This window comes from Athene cunicularia, assembly GCF_003259725.1.
Source record: "Athene cunicularia isolate RWA chromosome 1 unlocalized genomic scaffold, athCun1 chr1_part1, whole genome shotgun sequence".
NCBI classification, from domain to species: domain Eukaryota; kingdom Metazoa; phylum Chordata; class Aves; order Strigiformes; family Strigidae; genus Athene; species Athene cunicularia.
The window spans coordinates 62,478,825-62,496,499 of record NW_020799091.1 but is presented as its reverse complement, the minus strand read 5'-3'; the positions used below and the strand labels follow the sequence as shown (position 1 = coordinate 62,496,499).

The following is a 17,675-nucleotide window of genomic DNA, read 5'->3' as shown; positions in this document are numbered from 1 at the left end:
TGTGGATCCCAAACTTGACTGACTTTGTGTTTGTGTGGCATAGTTACACTTTTACACTTTCACCAGTTAATATGTTTCCAGCAGTGAAACAACAGCTGTTCTTAGTATATGCATGTCTTATGTTTTTGTTTTTCTTTTTTCCAAATTCAGAGTCATCAAAACCTCCGATGGAGAGTTCTATTTCTCAAAGTATCAGAGTTATAAAACATTATTTATGTTCATTAGTACTTACTAATGATAGTAATTACTCTTCACTTCTTTGTTTTTCTAACATTTGTTGGATTTTTCAATTGCGCTTTTTTTTTTCCCCCGAAAGAAATTAAATAGTGACAGAACTTCATGGCTGTCCTTCTGATTTAGGGCCATTGAACTGATAAATGTCTGGTTGACTATGATGTTAAAGCTGCAGCTCTGTATGAGGTTGACATTTCTTCACATTTCCAGAAGTTCTTGTGGAACAACTCATTGTAAGCAGTGAAATCTAAACTGATTCATAGATGTGCACACAGGTGTGCATGCACACACAGCATCAGTCTAGGGTTTGTGAACTTTTAACAGTATAGAGATGTTTCTTTCCCTTTGCCTGTTGCACAATTTAAACATAGAAGAAAGCCCTCATTGTGTCAAAGGACAGTATAAAAATAATTTTAGAAGAAAGCTGTATAGGACTGCATTCTTGCATGCAGTTGTAGGTGTGCTGCAGTAAGGAAGTAGCGGCGATAGCCAAGTTCTGTTAGAAATAAGTATGTGGAAGAGGAAAGCTTGTTTTGGGAATACTGATGTAATAACTCCATTTTTATTGGTATGAGTATCTTAAGGCTAAAAATGAAAACAGTATTTTTTAATAGCTTGGTGTGAAACATACTTCTACAGCTTGCAAGTAATAAATAAACTGCCAGCAAATTCAATTGAAAGCAATAGGTATTACAACCAGTGTTTCTGGTTGTAAGTATCTGGAGTTTCAATGACATCACAGGCCTTCTTTTAGAGATAGAAGCAAACCAAAATTTACTTGCTGTGTTGAGAATTTGTGTTGGAGTTTACATTTTCAGGTCATTCCATGATTGCAGAGGAGTGCTCGTATCCGGAGATGTAAATTAATTCCCATTAGAGTTGCTGTATTCCAATTAGTTAATTATATAGTGCCCTAAATTACCCTGGCATTCTGTAGATTCCTGAGAAGGTGGGTCAGAATGTAAAACTGTTAACAGTCTAAAGCTACCAGAGAGTTAGGGAATGAAGGGCTTGTGTAAAAAATGAAGTCACTGTTAATTCAATTTGTTTTATGCTAACCTTAATTGTTCTTTTTAACCACTTGCACATGTATTTCTATCTTCCCTGGCCATATCTATCTGCTTGTACTCTTCTACTTTTAGTTTTGCCATTTGACTGTTTACATTTTAGGAAGCAAAATAGTAGTAAGTACATTCTGTTTCTTTTGGAACAAAAGTAGTACCGATAAAAAATGCCTCTCTCTTCCTTGGTATTTTGCTGGTGTTGTGGCCTGTGTGGAGGCCTGTCTTCATTAAATCAGTTTAACCTCTGCTTTAGATTTAACAGTGGAGTGGGAAATATGTTCTAAAAAATTATTTAATGAAAGCAGACCTGTGTGACCTGTTTCAATCATAAATAATCAAGTGAGGTCTTGTTTTTTATGTTGACTTTTCCTATCAGAAAGGATCCTACAGAAGTAGTTTACCTCATTCTTCCATAATGTTGGAAAATAGCAGATTTTTCTGACAGCCATGTTGCAGAAGGCCCTGTACTTCAGCTTTTAATAGGGTGAAATGTTATTTTCATTGTTAAAACCCTGTAAGAGAGAAGGAGGGGGGGGGACAGGGGACGGGACGGACGGAGGGACAGAGCACACAAGCAAAAGCAGCATTTATACATGAAGATGTATAGATTATCATGACGTGTAGCCATCTTATAAAGTGGATTTAAACAGTGCAAGATGTCGCTGGTGCACCAGTCCAGTGTGTTTCCCCTTTCAGTTGATGAGATATAATGCCTGTCTAATTATGGGAACTCTTTCAGCTAGTTTCTGTGCAGGAAATACTATTCTTTCCTGAAATTGTAATGATTGTCTGAAAGTACTTTCAAATTAATTCTGTTAAGTTGGTTGTTTTTAAAACTGGATGAACTTTATTTCTGTTTGCGGTTATAGCAGAGGAACTTCTTGGTGTAGCTGGAGTTTTTTTCCATCACATCACTTAATAATTACAGTATTGCCATTATTAAGGATTAGCAGCAGTATTAGGAATGCTAGCTTGTGAGCACCAAGGGAAGTCTTAAGATCAGCAAATAAAAAATGTATTTGGGTAGTCTAGCATTAGAATTATAAAGTTTTCTTACATCAATTTTTCAATGTAAATTCTTTTGTAGTAAAAGTACTTTTTCACTTTTGAAAAGGTACTTCATATTTGGTACTGTTGAGGTTTATGGAGCTAGATTCATTAATACTGCAGTATTTCAGTTACCTTTAGCCTTCCACGTTTACTTAATGTAATTAGTGACTTAATGGGTACCTCCATGTCTAGTGTCGAGTCCATTGCAGTCCAAAAAAAACACAGTATATCCTAAAGGAAAGGGTTCATAGGTGTGTGTTTGAACTGTATAGGGGGAGGAAACTGTTGAAGTTTGCAATATATTTGCAAAACTAATATAAAACACCTCACTACAGTGATTGGTACTTTTTTGTGTGTATTGTAATTCATCCAAGTTCAGGAATTTACAGGTTAAAAACAGGTAGAAACTGACATGCAGCAGTAGAGAAGAACATTGAAATTTTTTTGTTTGTGCTTCTATCTAAATCAGGCTGCCGGCTGACTTTCTGATGCTTTTTAACAGACTATTACATGGCTGTGGTATGGCTAACATTTTCTTCAACTGTAAGCCATATATTTTCTGTGTTATATGACCAGTGCCCTGAGTCAGTGTGGTGGTTTTTTGTTTTGCTGTTACATGGGTTTACAGTGGTGTTTGCTTTCTAACCACAATAAATGGAAAACTAGACTAAACTGTTTATTTTAGCATAGTGCATTCCTTTTCCTATCAACAAAAAGACAATGTTACTGTGTGACAGGAAAGGAGCATTTTTCTGACTATTTTTGAAAGTTGAGGTCATCGTGGCTGTGGTTTGCCTGGCTTCTACAAATGTGATGTTATGAACATTTAAAAATAGTAGCTGGATATCTGACACTTCTGGTTAGTATGGTGGGGAAAAAAATATAGTGTGACAAAATACTTCAATTTTTTACAACAAAGGGAGTTTTTCTTTTTTGGTATTGCCACAAGCATGCAACCTACTTTGTTTTTAACAGCTCTTCAGCTGTAATAAAAGGAAAATGGTGAAAAGAATTGATTCCTTTTATAGATCTAGCATAGTACTAACAGTTTTCATTAATGATCTGCCTCTGTCGCTATAGGAAAACATTAAAGAAATTTTAAATCTATCTTGTTTTTCTGGTTTACCTTCCTCTAATCTCTCTTGAGAATGTATCTGTGTATCTCCTAACATCACTCTTGTTTTGGCAAATGTTATCTGATAATGTCTGTTTAGCATCAGGTTTTCAGCTTTGCTAGGTCAGAACTTTTTGTCTCCTTAACAAAAGGGAACCAAATAGCTCTTGTAGTCGGATCTGAGGTGTTTATTCTCTCTTTTCCTTCATTCTGAAAATAAATGTTGGAATTCAGTTTCAGGAGTGAGAACTAAGTACTTTTCAGGTATGCCCTACTGCCAAAGGAGGGAGAATTACAAGGGGGAGGGAAAAAATACCAACATTCATATTCTCTCTTGTTTTGCATCCATGTAGTCTCACTAGTAAGTTTAGCTCTTCTAGAAATTTTTACTAGTTTAGTATGTGATAATTGTCATAGAACATCTGTGTAACATTTTTGGTTTTATTCCCTCGTGTCTTTAAAGCTGGAGTGCCTAATGCAGTTAGTAAGAGCTGGAGCTTCTGTAAATGCCAGTACAACACGTTTTGCTCAAACACCAGCCCACATTGCTGCTTTTGGAGGACATCCACAGTGCCTGAATTGGTTGATTCAAGTGGGGGCCAACATAAACAAACAGGTATGGATTTGTGTGTATTTTGTGTCGAACATAGAGTTTTGGAAGAAGTGTCATGGTTCCTTTTTACTACATGTATGATCCTTACATTGACATACAGATACATTATTTTTAACATCAGCTGAAGTCAAATGACTTAATTATCTGTTATAGACTTCCCCATTATAGTAGAGATAGAACTAATAAATGCCCTTTAAGCCACTAAAGGTTTGGGGGACATTTGTTTTAGGAATTGATGTCTCAATACTTCTTGAACAAAATGGTATGTTGCTCTGGTGTTGGCATTAGCAGCACTAGCAAATACTCTTGATACTGTAATGCCTCTTTAGGGCAAAGAAAAAAGACTAGTGAGGAACCCTTTACTTGTTAAATATGCTAAGAATTGAAAAATTCACCATTACCTACAGAACCATGAGACCTTTGTGGTACTTCTATGATTTAGTCATACACCTGACTAGTAAGGCCATGGTTTGTTTTCAGGTGCATCTAGTTTCATGCTGTTTTCCTGTTTAGATTATTTCCAGAGCTTGTCTAGTAATTTCCTGCAGACAGATTAGAAACACGTACTTTACTAACAAAGAATGAATGGGTGATTTTATTTTTTTTTTAATAGTTTTCCATTACTTCTACTGTGAGTATGGATGACTTATATCATCCATCAGAGAGTGCATTCATATACCAAAATTCCTGTAAAAAAACCTTATGCTTTGGTACAGTAACAAAATCGAGTGCTTAAAACTATCATGCTTTTGGAGAAAATGTTTGCAGTACTGAATGGATCTGTTACATATGCTGGGCATACATAATGTGTGCCTTTATAACAGTGCTCAAATTTATTATAATATTCTATGAGAGTAATTAATACTACAGCACATGCATTTAATAAAAGCTGTAGTATAGCACAGCATCCATAAAATGTCTGGTCTGTTAAATCATTCATTATACTTTTCTTAAAATATTTAATTGCCAGACTGTTTTATGTGCAGTAGAATTAAGCTAAGTCTGCTGAAGAACATTTGCATTTCTAGAGTTTGGTTCTTTTTTTTTAAGCTATGCAAAAATAAGAAATGGGGAAGTTTGTGTTGAGTTTTCAGAAAAGAAGGCTGGTGCATTGAGAACAGCTGAGACACCAGGAGAATTGTAGAAACAATGAAGGTGACTGGATGCAGAGGCTATAGATGGCATCTTCTCCTTGATACCTGACAAAAGTAACTTACGCAATAAGTTATTGCTGCATAGTGGTAGAATCTTCAGAGGAGAAAATACAAGAACTATAAATGCATCTGGAGACCAGGTAAGAATGTAAAGAAATGGTGATTAGAGAGGAAACATGGCATGCACAGAATAAAGATGTACAAATATCTGCTAAATAAGAAGAGAAGAATGAATGAAAATGAATGAATGAGAAGAATGAAAGTTTCCAACTATGAGGATAAAGAGAAGAACTGACCAGTGAGGTTGAAATGGAGTTGAAGAACAAGCTTGCTGTCCTGGAACGTGATGGGGGAAAAAAAAAAATCACATCTAGTGAGTGAGGTTATAGCAAAGAAGAAAGTAGCAGCTAGCCTCCAAAAGAAGAGGAGAAGAGTGCAGAGATATCTCTATGGGCTGAGGGCAACAGGACTGTAAAGGAAAGCAGATTGCGCTATAATATGCAGTTAAAAGTAGGCAGGAACCTCATCCCAGCTTAAAGAAGTCACCAAGACTAGCCAGTGACTCGGGAGTCTTTATAAATTGATGATCTGTCACCAGAGGAAGTCCAAGTAACAGGTCTGTGGTCCTTCACAGGAGGAAGAGAACTGTGTTTCTCAAGTTTTCAAACAGATAGTGGTGATAGTATCCTATAGACTTCTAATGGTAGATCTAAGTATTGACAGGCAAAGGACGCTGATGTAGATGACACTGAGAGCTGACATGATGGAAGCCTTGTATGTTGTTAATGGTAGGCTGAACTTACACTTGAATAAAACTACTTTTTTTTGCTTTCACAAAACATTAATTGAATTGAACATACAAGAAGAGGTGCTTTAGATTTTCTTGAACAATAAAATGAGAAGATAGCTCTGGTCAATTAAAATGGTAGTAGAAACAGTCTCTTGAGTTCTTTGGTTAGGATGCAACTGGTCAGTCACACTGGTTTCATATGCATGAGCACCGAAAGCTAGACAGTGCACCTTGGTGATACCTATTGCAGCAAATTAATCCCACAGATATTTGAAATGTTTCATACATGGCTATGTAAAGCATAGTGCATGCTTTGCTCTCCCCAGTTCCTTCCAGCTGTTTACTGAATTGCAGTCAAATTCTCCTAGTCTTGTTTGATTTGAACTGCTTAATAAATGATCTTGGTTCCTTTCTTAACTTCCAAGCAGTTTCAGGTGATCATCTAGGGCTTCCACCCACACTTTTGAGCTTTTGGAGCACTATTTCCTGATGTGTATTTTGTTTATTCCTTCCAGCTCGCTGACTGATGCTGTACTTCAGACAGACATAGTCACTGGCTAATGCTTGTGTGAGGACAAGTGTTCCATGGACACTGGATACAAAACACATGCTGAGAAAGATCTGGGAATACTTGATATTTAAACTAGTAAAACTTTACTTCCAAACTGACTCCTGGTCATTGGCTACAGACTAACCCATCATCTCTGGAAAAAGAAAAGGATAGCTTCTGAAAAGGAATCCACTCAAGTCTCTCAGTCTTAACGTAAACCTCCGGTACTCAGTAGAATTTGCATGCACGCTTTATCATATCTGCCCTGAGGTATTGTATTGTAGCCCATGCTGCCTGCCCTGAAGTTTAGGAAATGCCCATCAGTGCTGGTGACAGTTGCCCAGGACACTTCTCAGGCAGCAGCAGTGAAGGACAAATGCTGAAAACTGCTTGTCCCAACTGTACCTTGCTCCCCAAATAAGTTCTGTGAGTATATCCTGTGATGCCCAGCCCTCTTATATAATTGTATGTGCTGGCTAGAACTATCTATCTTTATGATCAGTGAGCAGTTCTTCCCCCCCAGGATCACCATAAAAATTCACAGGAGAAAGCTGAAATGCCAAGCAAGCATTTGTGTGTTTCTACACAGCAGTGAACTCAAGAGAAAGTCCTACTTTTTTTTCTTCACTGGGCAGTGCCTGCTCATAGTTCTTAATAATGTGTCTTAAGAACTGCATTTGGCTACCTGCCTGCTCTAGTTCACTGAAACAGTGCAAAGCAATTATACTGCTCCTTTATCCGAGATTTTTTTTTTTCCTGATGTTTTATCCTGGTCACAATGCAAATTGATTCTGCGCTGTTGTACATATTAACATCATGAGTACTTTTCGGTTGAAAAGCCTGTTACTTCATTTAAATATAATTCCCCTCTAGTCTCAGCCTATTAAACATTTCTATTGTATGTTGCCTGTGTTGACTGGCCAGAAAAAAGTTTTGTGTGGCCTGTCTTAAAGAGAAGGGATGAGGAATACTGCATCCTTACAGGTGATGTTAACTTTTCATCCAGCCAGTTGCCATCATGTGGCAGTGATGGCAGGTAGATTTAGGAGGGTTAGACTACCCATGCTAGCAAGAACTGTAAACATATTGATATCCTTGGTGGGGAGGAAGAGAACACTCATTTCTTTGGTATGTTAGTTTTGTATTTTAAACAACAATTTGGATTAAATCCAGATAAAAATATTCCAACAGTTTTCATCTGTACTCAAAATTCAGAAGGAGAAACCATGATGATGTTGAATTCCAAGCATTTTTAGCAAAGAATGGGGGAGGGAAATAGTATTTTCCAGCTTCTAATTCTTGGCTTCAGAAAGGATAGGGTGCTGGGTATAGGAAATCTGAACAGCTTTTGGAAATGTGATTTGCTGATAGAACTTGAAATTCAGTCAGTTGAGTTAAAGGAGTTTATACTTGTCAGGTAAAATAGTGCTTCTGTGTCTTAGATACCTATACTAGAAGTATTTTACAAGTGCTTGCAGACTGTTGTGTTTTAATCTTGGTAGGCACCTAAGCACCACACAGGCATTTGCTCATTCCCCCATGAGAAAACTCATGTGTTGAGGTAAAGACAGTTTAATAGGTAAAAAAGGGAACCAAGAAAAACAGTCAAGTGATGATAAACCACAACCAAAATATCACACAGTTGCTTACCACTAGCTCACTGATGCCCAGCCAGTCCCCAAGCAATGACAGCTGGCAAACTCCATTCCCCCTGCCCCTGAGCTTTTACTGAGCATGATGTCATATGGTATGGGATATTCTTCTGGTCAGTTTGGGTCAGTGGTCCCTGCTGTGTCACCTCTAAGCTGCTTGTGCACCCCAGCCCATGCCTAGCTAAAACATTGGTGTATTATCAACACTACTTTGGTCCCAAATCCAAAAGCTACTATGAAGAAAATTAACTCTGTCCCAGCCAAAACCAGTGCACATAACTGGAAGCTTTCAGTGCATGAGGGCTTTTAGTTTTTTTAAATAAATATTTACAGGTAAGTAACTTTTTTGGGGAAAAAAAAAAAAAAAAAAGAAAAAAAAAAAAAAAGTGGGGGGTGGGAGGGGTGTAAAGATACCAGAGTGAAATTTAAGTGAATCCTATCCAGGGACTTAAAACTTGGAGAAAGAAATGGGCAATTTATTCTAAGTTCAACTAGAAGATTCTAAAGCCAACAGAAATTTGGATCCCAAAGAGACAGAAAGAGGGAAAACAGTAAAAATGGCTTTAGACTGAACTGAAATAATAATCACATCTAGAAGAGGCCTGAAAATAAGCAGAGTTGGAAAAAAAATATTTAATCAGTCTTTTCAAGTTAAGCAGTGTAGTGATGAAATGCAAGCTGATTAATCAAGCTGAGATAGATTTACCGATTTAAGCCAAAAAAGCAAAAGACTCTTCAGCCACATAAAAAGATAATAAGGAAGGAAGCTAGATACTTACTCAGCAAAACAAAATAGAAGTCAAAGGTAGTCTAGTTGTGACCTCAAGCTAGAGAGAACTGCTTTTGTCTTTGTAAAAGCATAGTCATGTTCCTCCAAGGAAAAGGAGAAGGGTGTTTGATAGTGGCAGTGAGTTGCAAAAAATAAATGTGCCTATCGTGCCTCATGACTCTTTTCATCATTTCTTCAGAAGCACTCTACACAAAATACTTAGTCTCCACAGAAGCAAATAAACGTGTTATCTTGAGTGCTAAATTAATAATATTGAATTGGTCTCTCTGCTCATTTATTTACATGTGACTTCTGGATTGGGAGACCAGTTTAGGCTGTTGGTGCATTAGAAGGGTAAATGGAACCCTGGAAAGTTCTAATCTAGATATGAAAGGCCACTACAAATTACTTATGTTTCTCTTCCTGCAATATTATTACAGAAGGGATTATATCAAACTGAAGCACATATGGGAACTGTGGACAAGTAGAAGGATTATGAGGTATTATCAGGTATAATTAGGAATTTGCAGGGCCCCTCAAAATAAAATAACTTAGTTTGTTCCACATAGCCAAAAAAGCACTAGGGAAGAGGTGTCTTACACATGGAAATGTGCTAGTAATCTAGACCTTGAACTGCTTTCAGAAGCTTCTTGGACAAACCCTTGCTATCTTGCTTTTTCTGATGGTGCCATCCATTACAATTGGTGAATCAAAACAGAATTCTTCTGAGGCTCATAGAGTACTTTATCTTCCTCTGTATGCACAATTTTGGATGTGTTGAAAAATAAGTAAGCTTTAAAGCTGTTTTTCAGTGGGAGATACTTGGGGGGTTTTTCCCTTTCAGTCTAGCTCATAACTCAGAGAATTTCTTCTTTATAGAGCCAGGAGACTATGAAACTATTTCAGTGCAAGTAGATTTGGTCCCATAGGAGAACTTCAAAAGAAGATAACATTAGTGATGACTGAAATTTAGGTGCTGTAATTAAACGAAAGCTATAAAAATCTAAATCCTCATATTCTGTTGTTCTTAAGTATTTTCCTAATTCCTTAGCTTTAGAGAAGAGGTGTGCTTTCTGGGCCAGTGATTGAAAGAAGCCCCTCTCAAGACATATATTCTCTTCTGAGATGCTAACCTTTTTCTGGTTGTTGGTGACAGGATTGTTAGCTTCTATGAGCTTATCTTATTCTTGTAATGCAGTGGTGAGGGGTCCTTTTGCAAAGGTCTTTCCTCATCCCTCTAGTGTTTCCTCACAGCAATACTTCATAATTCAGTTCTCTAAATCTTAGTGTGGGCAAGCTAAGTTTATGGGGCTAGTAGAGATTTTTGTCATCTTTGTCATACGCATGGCTAGTTGAGCTAACTTTCCCTAAACTGAACTTGATATTGAATGATTATTTTTTAAGTTAGAGTTGAGATTGTAAATACTAATGCTGAACAAGAGAGGCAAATCACTTCTTTTCTACACTTTTACCTCTTTAACAAAAGGTGGGGGAGAAGGGAAACCATAACAAAATGATGAATCATAGACTGCTTCCATGATGGCAAAATGTATTACACTATAAAGAAAATCTTTCTGGATATATTACTGCCAAATTAATTTCAATGTATGATAGTTAATAAAATTGTGTCCTCTGTTAAACACCTGTGTCTTCCTGTAACTTTGAGAAATGTTATAAATGGGAGAAATGATATAAACTTCATTGGAAAGCAGTCTTCTATTCATCAGCTACGGACAGCCATTTTGGAAGGAGGACTGTGTGGCTTTTCTAATCACTAAGAACTCCAAGGAATTTTCTGCTCTTTTCTGTCTCCAAACTTTGTCAGCCTGAGCAATTTTCCTTAGTTTGTAAGAAGGTAAAATTTGTATGGTACCGTTATTGTTCCCTGCTGGGGCTGTTAGGCGGTTCTCTGTTTAGCTGAATATATGTCTTAAGTACTGGTGGACTGGCTTACACTCAGTGAATTTGTAACTTAACTATAAAAATATTTTGCCGTGAAATAAAATTGGCAAGTAGAAGACTGAGAGTATATAATACATAATTCAAAATTCATTTTCAAATTATTTTTACATGGTCTAAAACGTGATTTAATTCCTCAGAAACTTGGCAGACAGTGTAAAACACTTTTTATCAAGGTAGTAGTATGATCATATTTTGAATTTATTCACTTTTCAAATAGGGCTAAAGTATAACTGGTACTGTAAATTTAGCTGTGAACACTTATGTGTAAAGACTGGTGAGTCAGTAAAGATGCTATGTTACTTTAACAGCTAGCATTGATGTTTTAATAGAAGGAATGGGGAAGCAAAAATGAGGCACATGCAGTTAGGACAGGTTTAATATCAGTAGAGTAGACGAGTAAAATGTTGAAAATTTAGGGAGAAGGAAAGAGTGTAGAGAGGAAAGGGGAAAAAAGAAAACAACCTTGCTATCAGTTGGAAGTGTTCAGGACACTGATAATTAAATCATGTAACAGACCAGTAACTGAACATTTACTTGCTACTTCAAGACCCTATTTCATTAGATTGTTCTGTGATTCTTAATACTGACGGTTAATTGCAAGTACTGAATTTCATCTGCAGTCTGTAGATCATGATGCATGGAGTTTACCTGCTGCTTGCCAGTTGCATTTGTAAAATTGCCATAGATTTTCCCAGTTACCTGAAGATACCTTGTAGAAAGGAGTTGCCTGAAAAGCAATACGCTATTCCCAGTATGTTTACACATAACACAAAAAGATTAAGTGATTGGATGTGCTAGTTAAAAATAATGGAACATAAATGGATAAAGATAGTCAGAAAATAGAAGAGTATAGGCCATGAGTCAGTGTGTGTGTCTTGGGAGAGATCTGGATTGTCCTGTGAATTCCAGGAATACTTCTGTTACAGTTATGCACACATAGTCTTTACCTGGTGAGTATTTGTAGTGCAGTACAGTATTGTGTAAGTGTCAGCAAGATCTGAAAGCAGTATAGTTCCACAAACTTGGCCACACTGCTTCTGAATTCAAGATGGCTTGCTCAGTCCAACATTTGGAAACAAGTGCTAGTAAATAAAGGTGTTTGAGTAACTTGTCATGATGGTATATTTTGCGGGGATTTTTGAAAAGTTTTGCTAAATATGACTCTGCTGATTGCTTAGTTATTGGATAAGGCGTATCTTGTGAGTTAGATGCCCTCAACATTATTTCTTGCTAAATATCTAATGTACATGACAGCCTACTGCAAACTGTAAGATAATAATAAATTACCTGATGCATTTGCTAGCTAATAAATGCTGCTTTTATATATCTGCTTTCTTAATTAAAGTGAGTAACATAAAAATAAGATTTTCATTTTTATAAAGGCTATGCTTGACAAAATGTAGTTTGTCTTTACAGGATTATGTTGGTGAAACTCCTATTCATAAAGCAGCACGGTCTGGTAGTATGGATTCCATAAGTGCCCTTGTGGCTCATGGTGCGCAAATAGAGTAAGTGAGGTATTTTTTTGTTGTTGTTGATTGTTGTGTGTTTAGATAACTAACTTAGACCAGTAAACATAGATACTAATGTCCAAAAGAAAAGTCAAAACAGCAGACACCTGATTAAAAGACAGCTAGACATGTTCAACTGTAACAAAGCCCAAGATGTTTTGCATGTCTAGTAAAGTTTATTTTACTTGATACCGGTGTGCTACATTAGTATTACATTTATATCTGTTATATTAAAATATTTATCACACTTCTGTCAGATGACCCCACATTGTACACTTTATCTAGTGTATAGTTATTTTTTACAACAAATTTACACCTTGCACTGGTGAATAAATATAGAAAACAATGCTAAAGCAATGTTATGTGCAAAATAGCATCTCACACACTCTTTGCAGTTAGTTTGATACTGTTTGTTAGTTTATTGTGTATTTGCCCTGTTAACTTTTTTCTTTAAAGGTTTATGTACTGCAAAAACATTCAGAAAATCTCACAAACTTTTGCAACTTACAGCATGGACAAAATGGATGCAGTTTTCACCTAGAAATGTTGAGTATAAGCTCTATGGCTTATAATAATGTAAATACTTTAGCAATTTGTTTTAATTAGAACTAGCCTTATTATCTTAAATTGTAACTAGTTACTGTATTTTAACCTGCAATATGAAACTTTTAAGTTGTAAGTGAAATAAGAATCATGTAGTTAATTTCTTGTTTTACCCTTTGGTTTCCATCTTACTGTTTTTGTAATGCTGTCCTGATAAATCTACCATAAAATTTAACTTTTTCAATGGTATCATAGAGTATTCAGGAAATACAGTACCTTTTAAGTTAATAGTAATGAATAAATTGTTTTATAGGAAGAGATTGCTTCACAGAAAAATAACACTGAAATAACTTATAAGCAGCTGTCTCAGTCATTGACAAGTTCAGAAATCAGTCTTAAATTTATAAATTCCCATTTTGCACTCACTTTCAGATATCTTAAGATAAACTTGGATTTAAATTTACTGTGGAATCGAGCAAACCTTAATTATCATCATCAATTAGTATGTGATCTTGTGATTTTTACTAAGTGTCCAATCAAAAGAGAAGTTGTGGAACTGCATAAACAATGTGAAATGAGTAAGTTAGGACTGATGTGAAGAAGAGAATGTGTTACATCCACAGGACTTTCCAAACAAGTAGCTGAGTAACAGAGGTTGGAGATGTGGCTGCAACTTTAACTTGCCACATTAAAATTTTGTCTTTTAAACATCATATTTGCAAGCCATAGGCAAAATATTTCTGTAAAACTTGGAGAGTGATATCTGCTTTTGACCAAAGCTATTTGCAGCAGAAGTAGCGTAGGTTTATAGCACTTTTAGTGAACGGAAATAATTTGAATTCTCAGTTTTCTAACTTTGAATTCCATCTGTGTTTCAGTAGGATAGACATGTCACAAGTTCTATAGGTAATTAAATACCAGATTGTGTCCAGGAAATGGTAAAATCAGGGATGCAAATGCAATAGGCTGGTGGAGCAACCCGTGCTTAATCATGTAGAGGATCAGGACTTGGCCCTATCACCTGAGAGAACTAGCTGTTGACTGATTGGGATGAGAAATTTTTTTTCATAGAATCTAGTTTCCAGGTTCAGTATGATAAATAAGGCCAAATTCATGTATATGCTTTTGATATTGATTAATTTTGGGTTAGCTGGGTTTGAAAACTGGCCCTGTATCTCTAATAGTTATGTTGATTTCCTGATTTTTGTAACAACTTGAAAATGTAGATGCTCTGAAAGTTTTGACCCCTTTATTTTATGGCTTCAATTAGAAGAAAAGGAGAGGGATTTTATCCATATATTTGTATATGTTAATTGAAATTATAATTGACTATATAGGATCAAGGCAAGAATTTTGTTAAATACAGAACTAAGCACTAACTAGAACTGAAGTGCTGATCTGTACTAATGGTGAATATGGCCTTTTTATGGGGATTAGATTTTCTAGTCCTTTTTTTTATTATTTCTTCATACAGTTATGGTATCAATATCTAGTTACATGAAGATGCAGAGAATATCCTGTGTGACTGCAAATAGTCAAATATACTGCTTATACCTGATATTTATAGTATACGTCACGTATTGCATCATCCCCAGTTTTTTATAGAAAGTAGAACAGGGATGTTAAGATTTCATTATTACACGAACGCTAGTAATCAGTAGTGTAATATTGCAAAAAATGTATTTTTTATTGATTATTGACATACTGCTGTTAAAATGAAGGAACTTGGACTAGTGTAAACTTTTATATCAGTGTTTACCAGACTACTGCTTTATTCACTCCTTTGGTTATATTGGAAGCCAAAGAATAATGACAATAGTCCAGTAAGGATAAAAGTAAGAATTTCAGTTTGAATAAAATTGCCTCACTTGAATTGTTGTAGTTTACTTTTATTTCAGGCTTGTTAGTGTGTTGTTTTTACAGAGAAATACAATATGTTGCAGTCTCTAAATTTAATGAAGTTGTTGCATTGTTTTCCTAATTGATGAGAGAGAATTTGGGTCTCTATTCCTGTGTAAATTTTTAATAATATTAAAAAATAATAATTGTACCCTAGTGAAAATATTTTGATTTTTTTTGTGGTATTTACCTTCTCATTTTAGCTGAAGCATATTCTGTGCACAGTATGTCCTACAGCCATAAAAATGGTTGCTCCACTAACTATGGTATTCATGGACCCTTGAAGAGGGGGAAGCAGGTGGTCACAATGTCCTCATATGAGTGAAAAGGTTTGCTGTGTAACTGACTTTTTAATGTGGATAGTACCTTTTAAAGTATCCATAATAACTGCTGGATTTTCACTAAAAAGCATATTTATGCAATTTATGTATGGTTAATGGTATATTATTTATCATGGTGACAAACAAGTGTCCACAGCTCTTTATGGAGGAGAAGCCTTCTTGGTGCCATGTTTTGTTTTGCTCTTTTACACTGTTTTTTAAATGCTGGGTATTAACATAGTTAACATATTGTATCACAGCATATATATAAATGTAAAATTCGGCTATAAACACAGGACATTGTTGAATCAAAAAATAATAAGCAGAAGCAGCTGTTAATTATATTGATTTGAAGTTATTTTTTCCATTTCATGTCTGATTTCATGCAGTTCACTTATTCTGAATAAATACTGTGTCCACTTATTTGTGAATAAAAATTCTTCTGCAACTGTCGTTTGAACAGTTGTGTTTTCCTTAGTGACTTGATTTAGGAGAGAGGTTTCAAACACTATTATCCTGGGACAAAGAGAGGTGTAACTTGTGGCATGTGGCCTGTTGTGCACCCATCCAATTGAACACAAGTACTTGCTTGATTCAGAGTTTTGTTGACAGGAAAGCTTTTACTTTACCCTTAACGTTCTGGGGAAAATCGGTCTGTATACCATGATGGGATGCTGCAAGACCCCAAAGAGATACTTTCCTTTCTAGTTTCTATCTAGTTTCTCTGGTCTCCAGGTTTGAGGAGAATAACTGACATGCTGGGATAAATACAGCAGTACATCTGTTTCTACTAGATGACAGATTCATATCATGATGTTGAGCTAGTTTAGGCAGACACTTCAGCCACGTTCTCATTAAAGCTGTCTTGCATTCATTTGAATGTATAAATTGACTTCTTGTGTAATGCCAGAAATGTCCTATCTCTGGTATTACAGTTTTTCAGCAAAAGCTTTATTCTCATTCTTTAATAATAGCTTTAATTTTAATTCTTCCTTGCAAATTCATGTGTCATGTTGTTTAAAAAAAAGCAACATTAATTCTTTTTTTTCTTCTTCATAACTGCTCTCCATCCTCCATAAGAGAAGTCTGTCCAGTGTGAACTTTTCAGTGCTGCTGGATTAGCCCTTTGTGAAATTCTTGTAATACATTTCTGTTTGAAGTGAAGTTTGTTTCACATTTTAATTATGATCACTCCTGCGGTATCTCAGCTTTTGTTCTTCTCATTTGTACTTCTGAGACTTCGTGACTTTCTGAAATTGTCACCTTTAGTGAAGGGACAGAAGAAGAGTGATGTGTAGATTTCATTATGACAATGCAGAAATCGGCCATTTCTTCTTGACATAAACCCTCAGTTCCTCTTCAGTCTGGAGGGGGAACTTACATGGCTTGTTCTTTTGAAAGATCTTAGGGCTCAGAGATCTCCTTGATTAATTTCTACATTTCTTCCTGACTTCTTAAAAATATTAGTGTATACTGACCGGTTTTTAACGTTTGCTTGTTTTTCTTACCTAGCCAACTTAACTACCAAACTTTTAATATTGAACTACAGTCCATTTCTGGTGTTAATGCACTTGTGAAATCCCATTACTCTATCATCTTTTCACTTCAGAAGCTTTACTGCTACGTTGATTCAATGTAGAAGAATCAGCACCCTACTTTCTTAGGGTCATTAACCTTATCTTGAGAATAATGCTTCAGGTTCTTACTGATGATTTGTCTACGATAAGGATTTAGGTGCTTTTTCAAGGTTCTTATCTGTTAATTAGTATATGAATATATTATAATCTCTTTGGTACTTTACAAACTCAGACCACTTCATGCACGATTCTTTTTGCAAACCTAATTGCCTGCTCTCCAGATAGCAGTTAAACTGCTGGATTAATTAGTGTTGTTGCATTATTAGTGCAGTATAGTTGCAGAAAAAATATGTCTGTTCTTGTTTAATTATATATAACAAGCATTTTAAGGGCCATCGCTGTAGTATTCTTGTGTTGACCATGCTGCAGTGTGGAGGCTACAGGTGTTGGAATTTGTTCTTCCTTTCCTGCATTATATAAATTCTTATGGAAAGGCAAAGTCAAAGTGGTTTGTACATTTCAGTGGTGAAATTCTTAATTCTCCTGCAAAATAATTACAAGTAAAGCTTGGTAACTTCTTCCATGTTTGGTTTCATGCTTGACTGCCATTGTTGTAGAAGAACTTAACATGGTTTGTAGGAGGTTGTGACAATGAAGTAAGGCAGTAATTTGGATTTAGTCTCAAGGAAGGATTTGGAAACACTGGAGCAGAACATATATGCATGGATAACTGATAAATCAAAAAGTAGAGGAGAGAGGCTCGGTCTCACAGTAAACCAGGATGGAAAAGGGTGGTTTTCACAGTTACGACTGGTCTGAGTAATTGCAGAAAGCTGAGGCAAACTCTTACTGCTGAGTTCCTGTTCAGTTTGA

At 35.9% G+C, this 17,675-nt stretch overlaps 1 protein-coding gene across 2 annotated transcripts in view; it reads left to right on the top strand.

The window, feature by feature from the left end:
- The first annotated feature begins 3,923 nt into the window (after positions 1-3,923).
- The window catches only part of ANKRD10 (ankyrin repeat domain 10), a 31,556-nt gene continuing 17,804 nt past the window's right edge, over positions 3,924-17,675 (top strand). Inside the window, exons 1-3 of one of the 2 annotated variants that reach the window (XM_026848853.1) lie at positions 3,972-4,078; positions 6,535-6,995; positions 12,369-12,460. In XM_026848853.1, the coding sequence (XP_026704654.1) occupies positions 12,417-12,460 (44 nt within the window). In that variant the 5' untranslated portion in view covers positions 3,972-4,078; positions 6,535-6,995; positions 12,369-12,416. Of the gene's footprint in view, positions 4,079-6,534; positions 6,996-12,368; positions 12,461-17,675 lie in introns of both variants that reach the window. The other variant, XM_026848844.1, reaches the window with a different exon arrangement.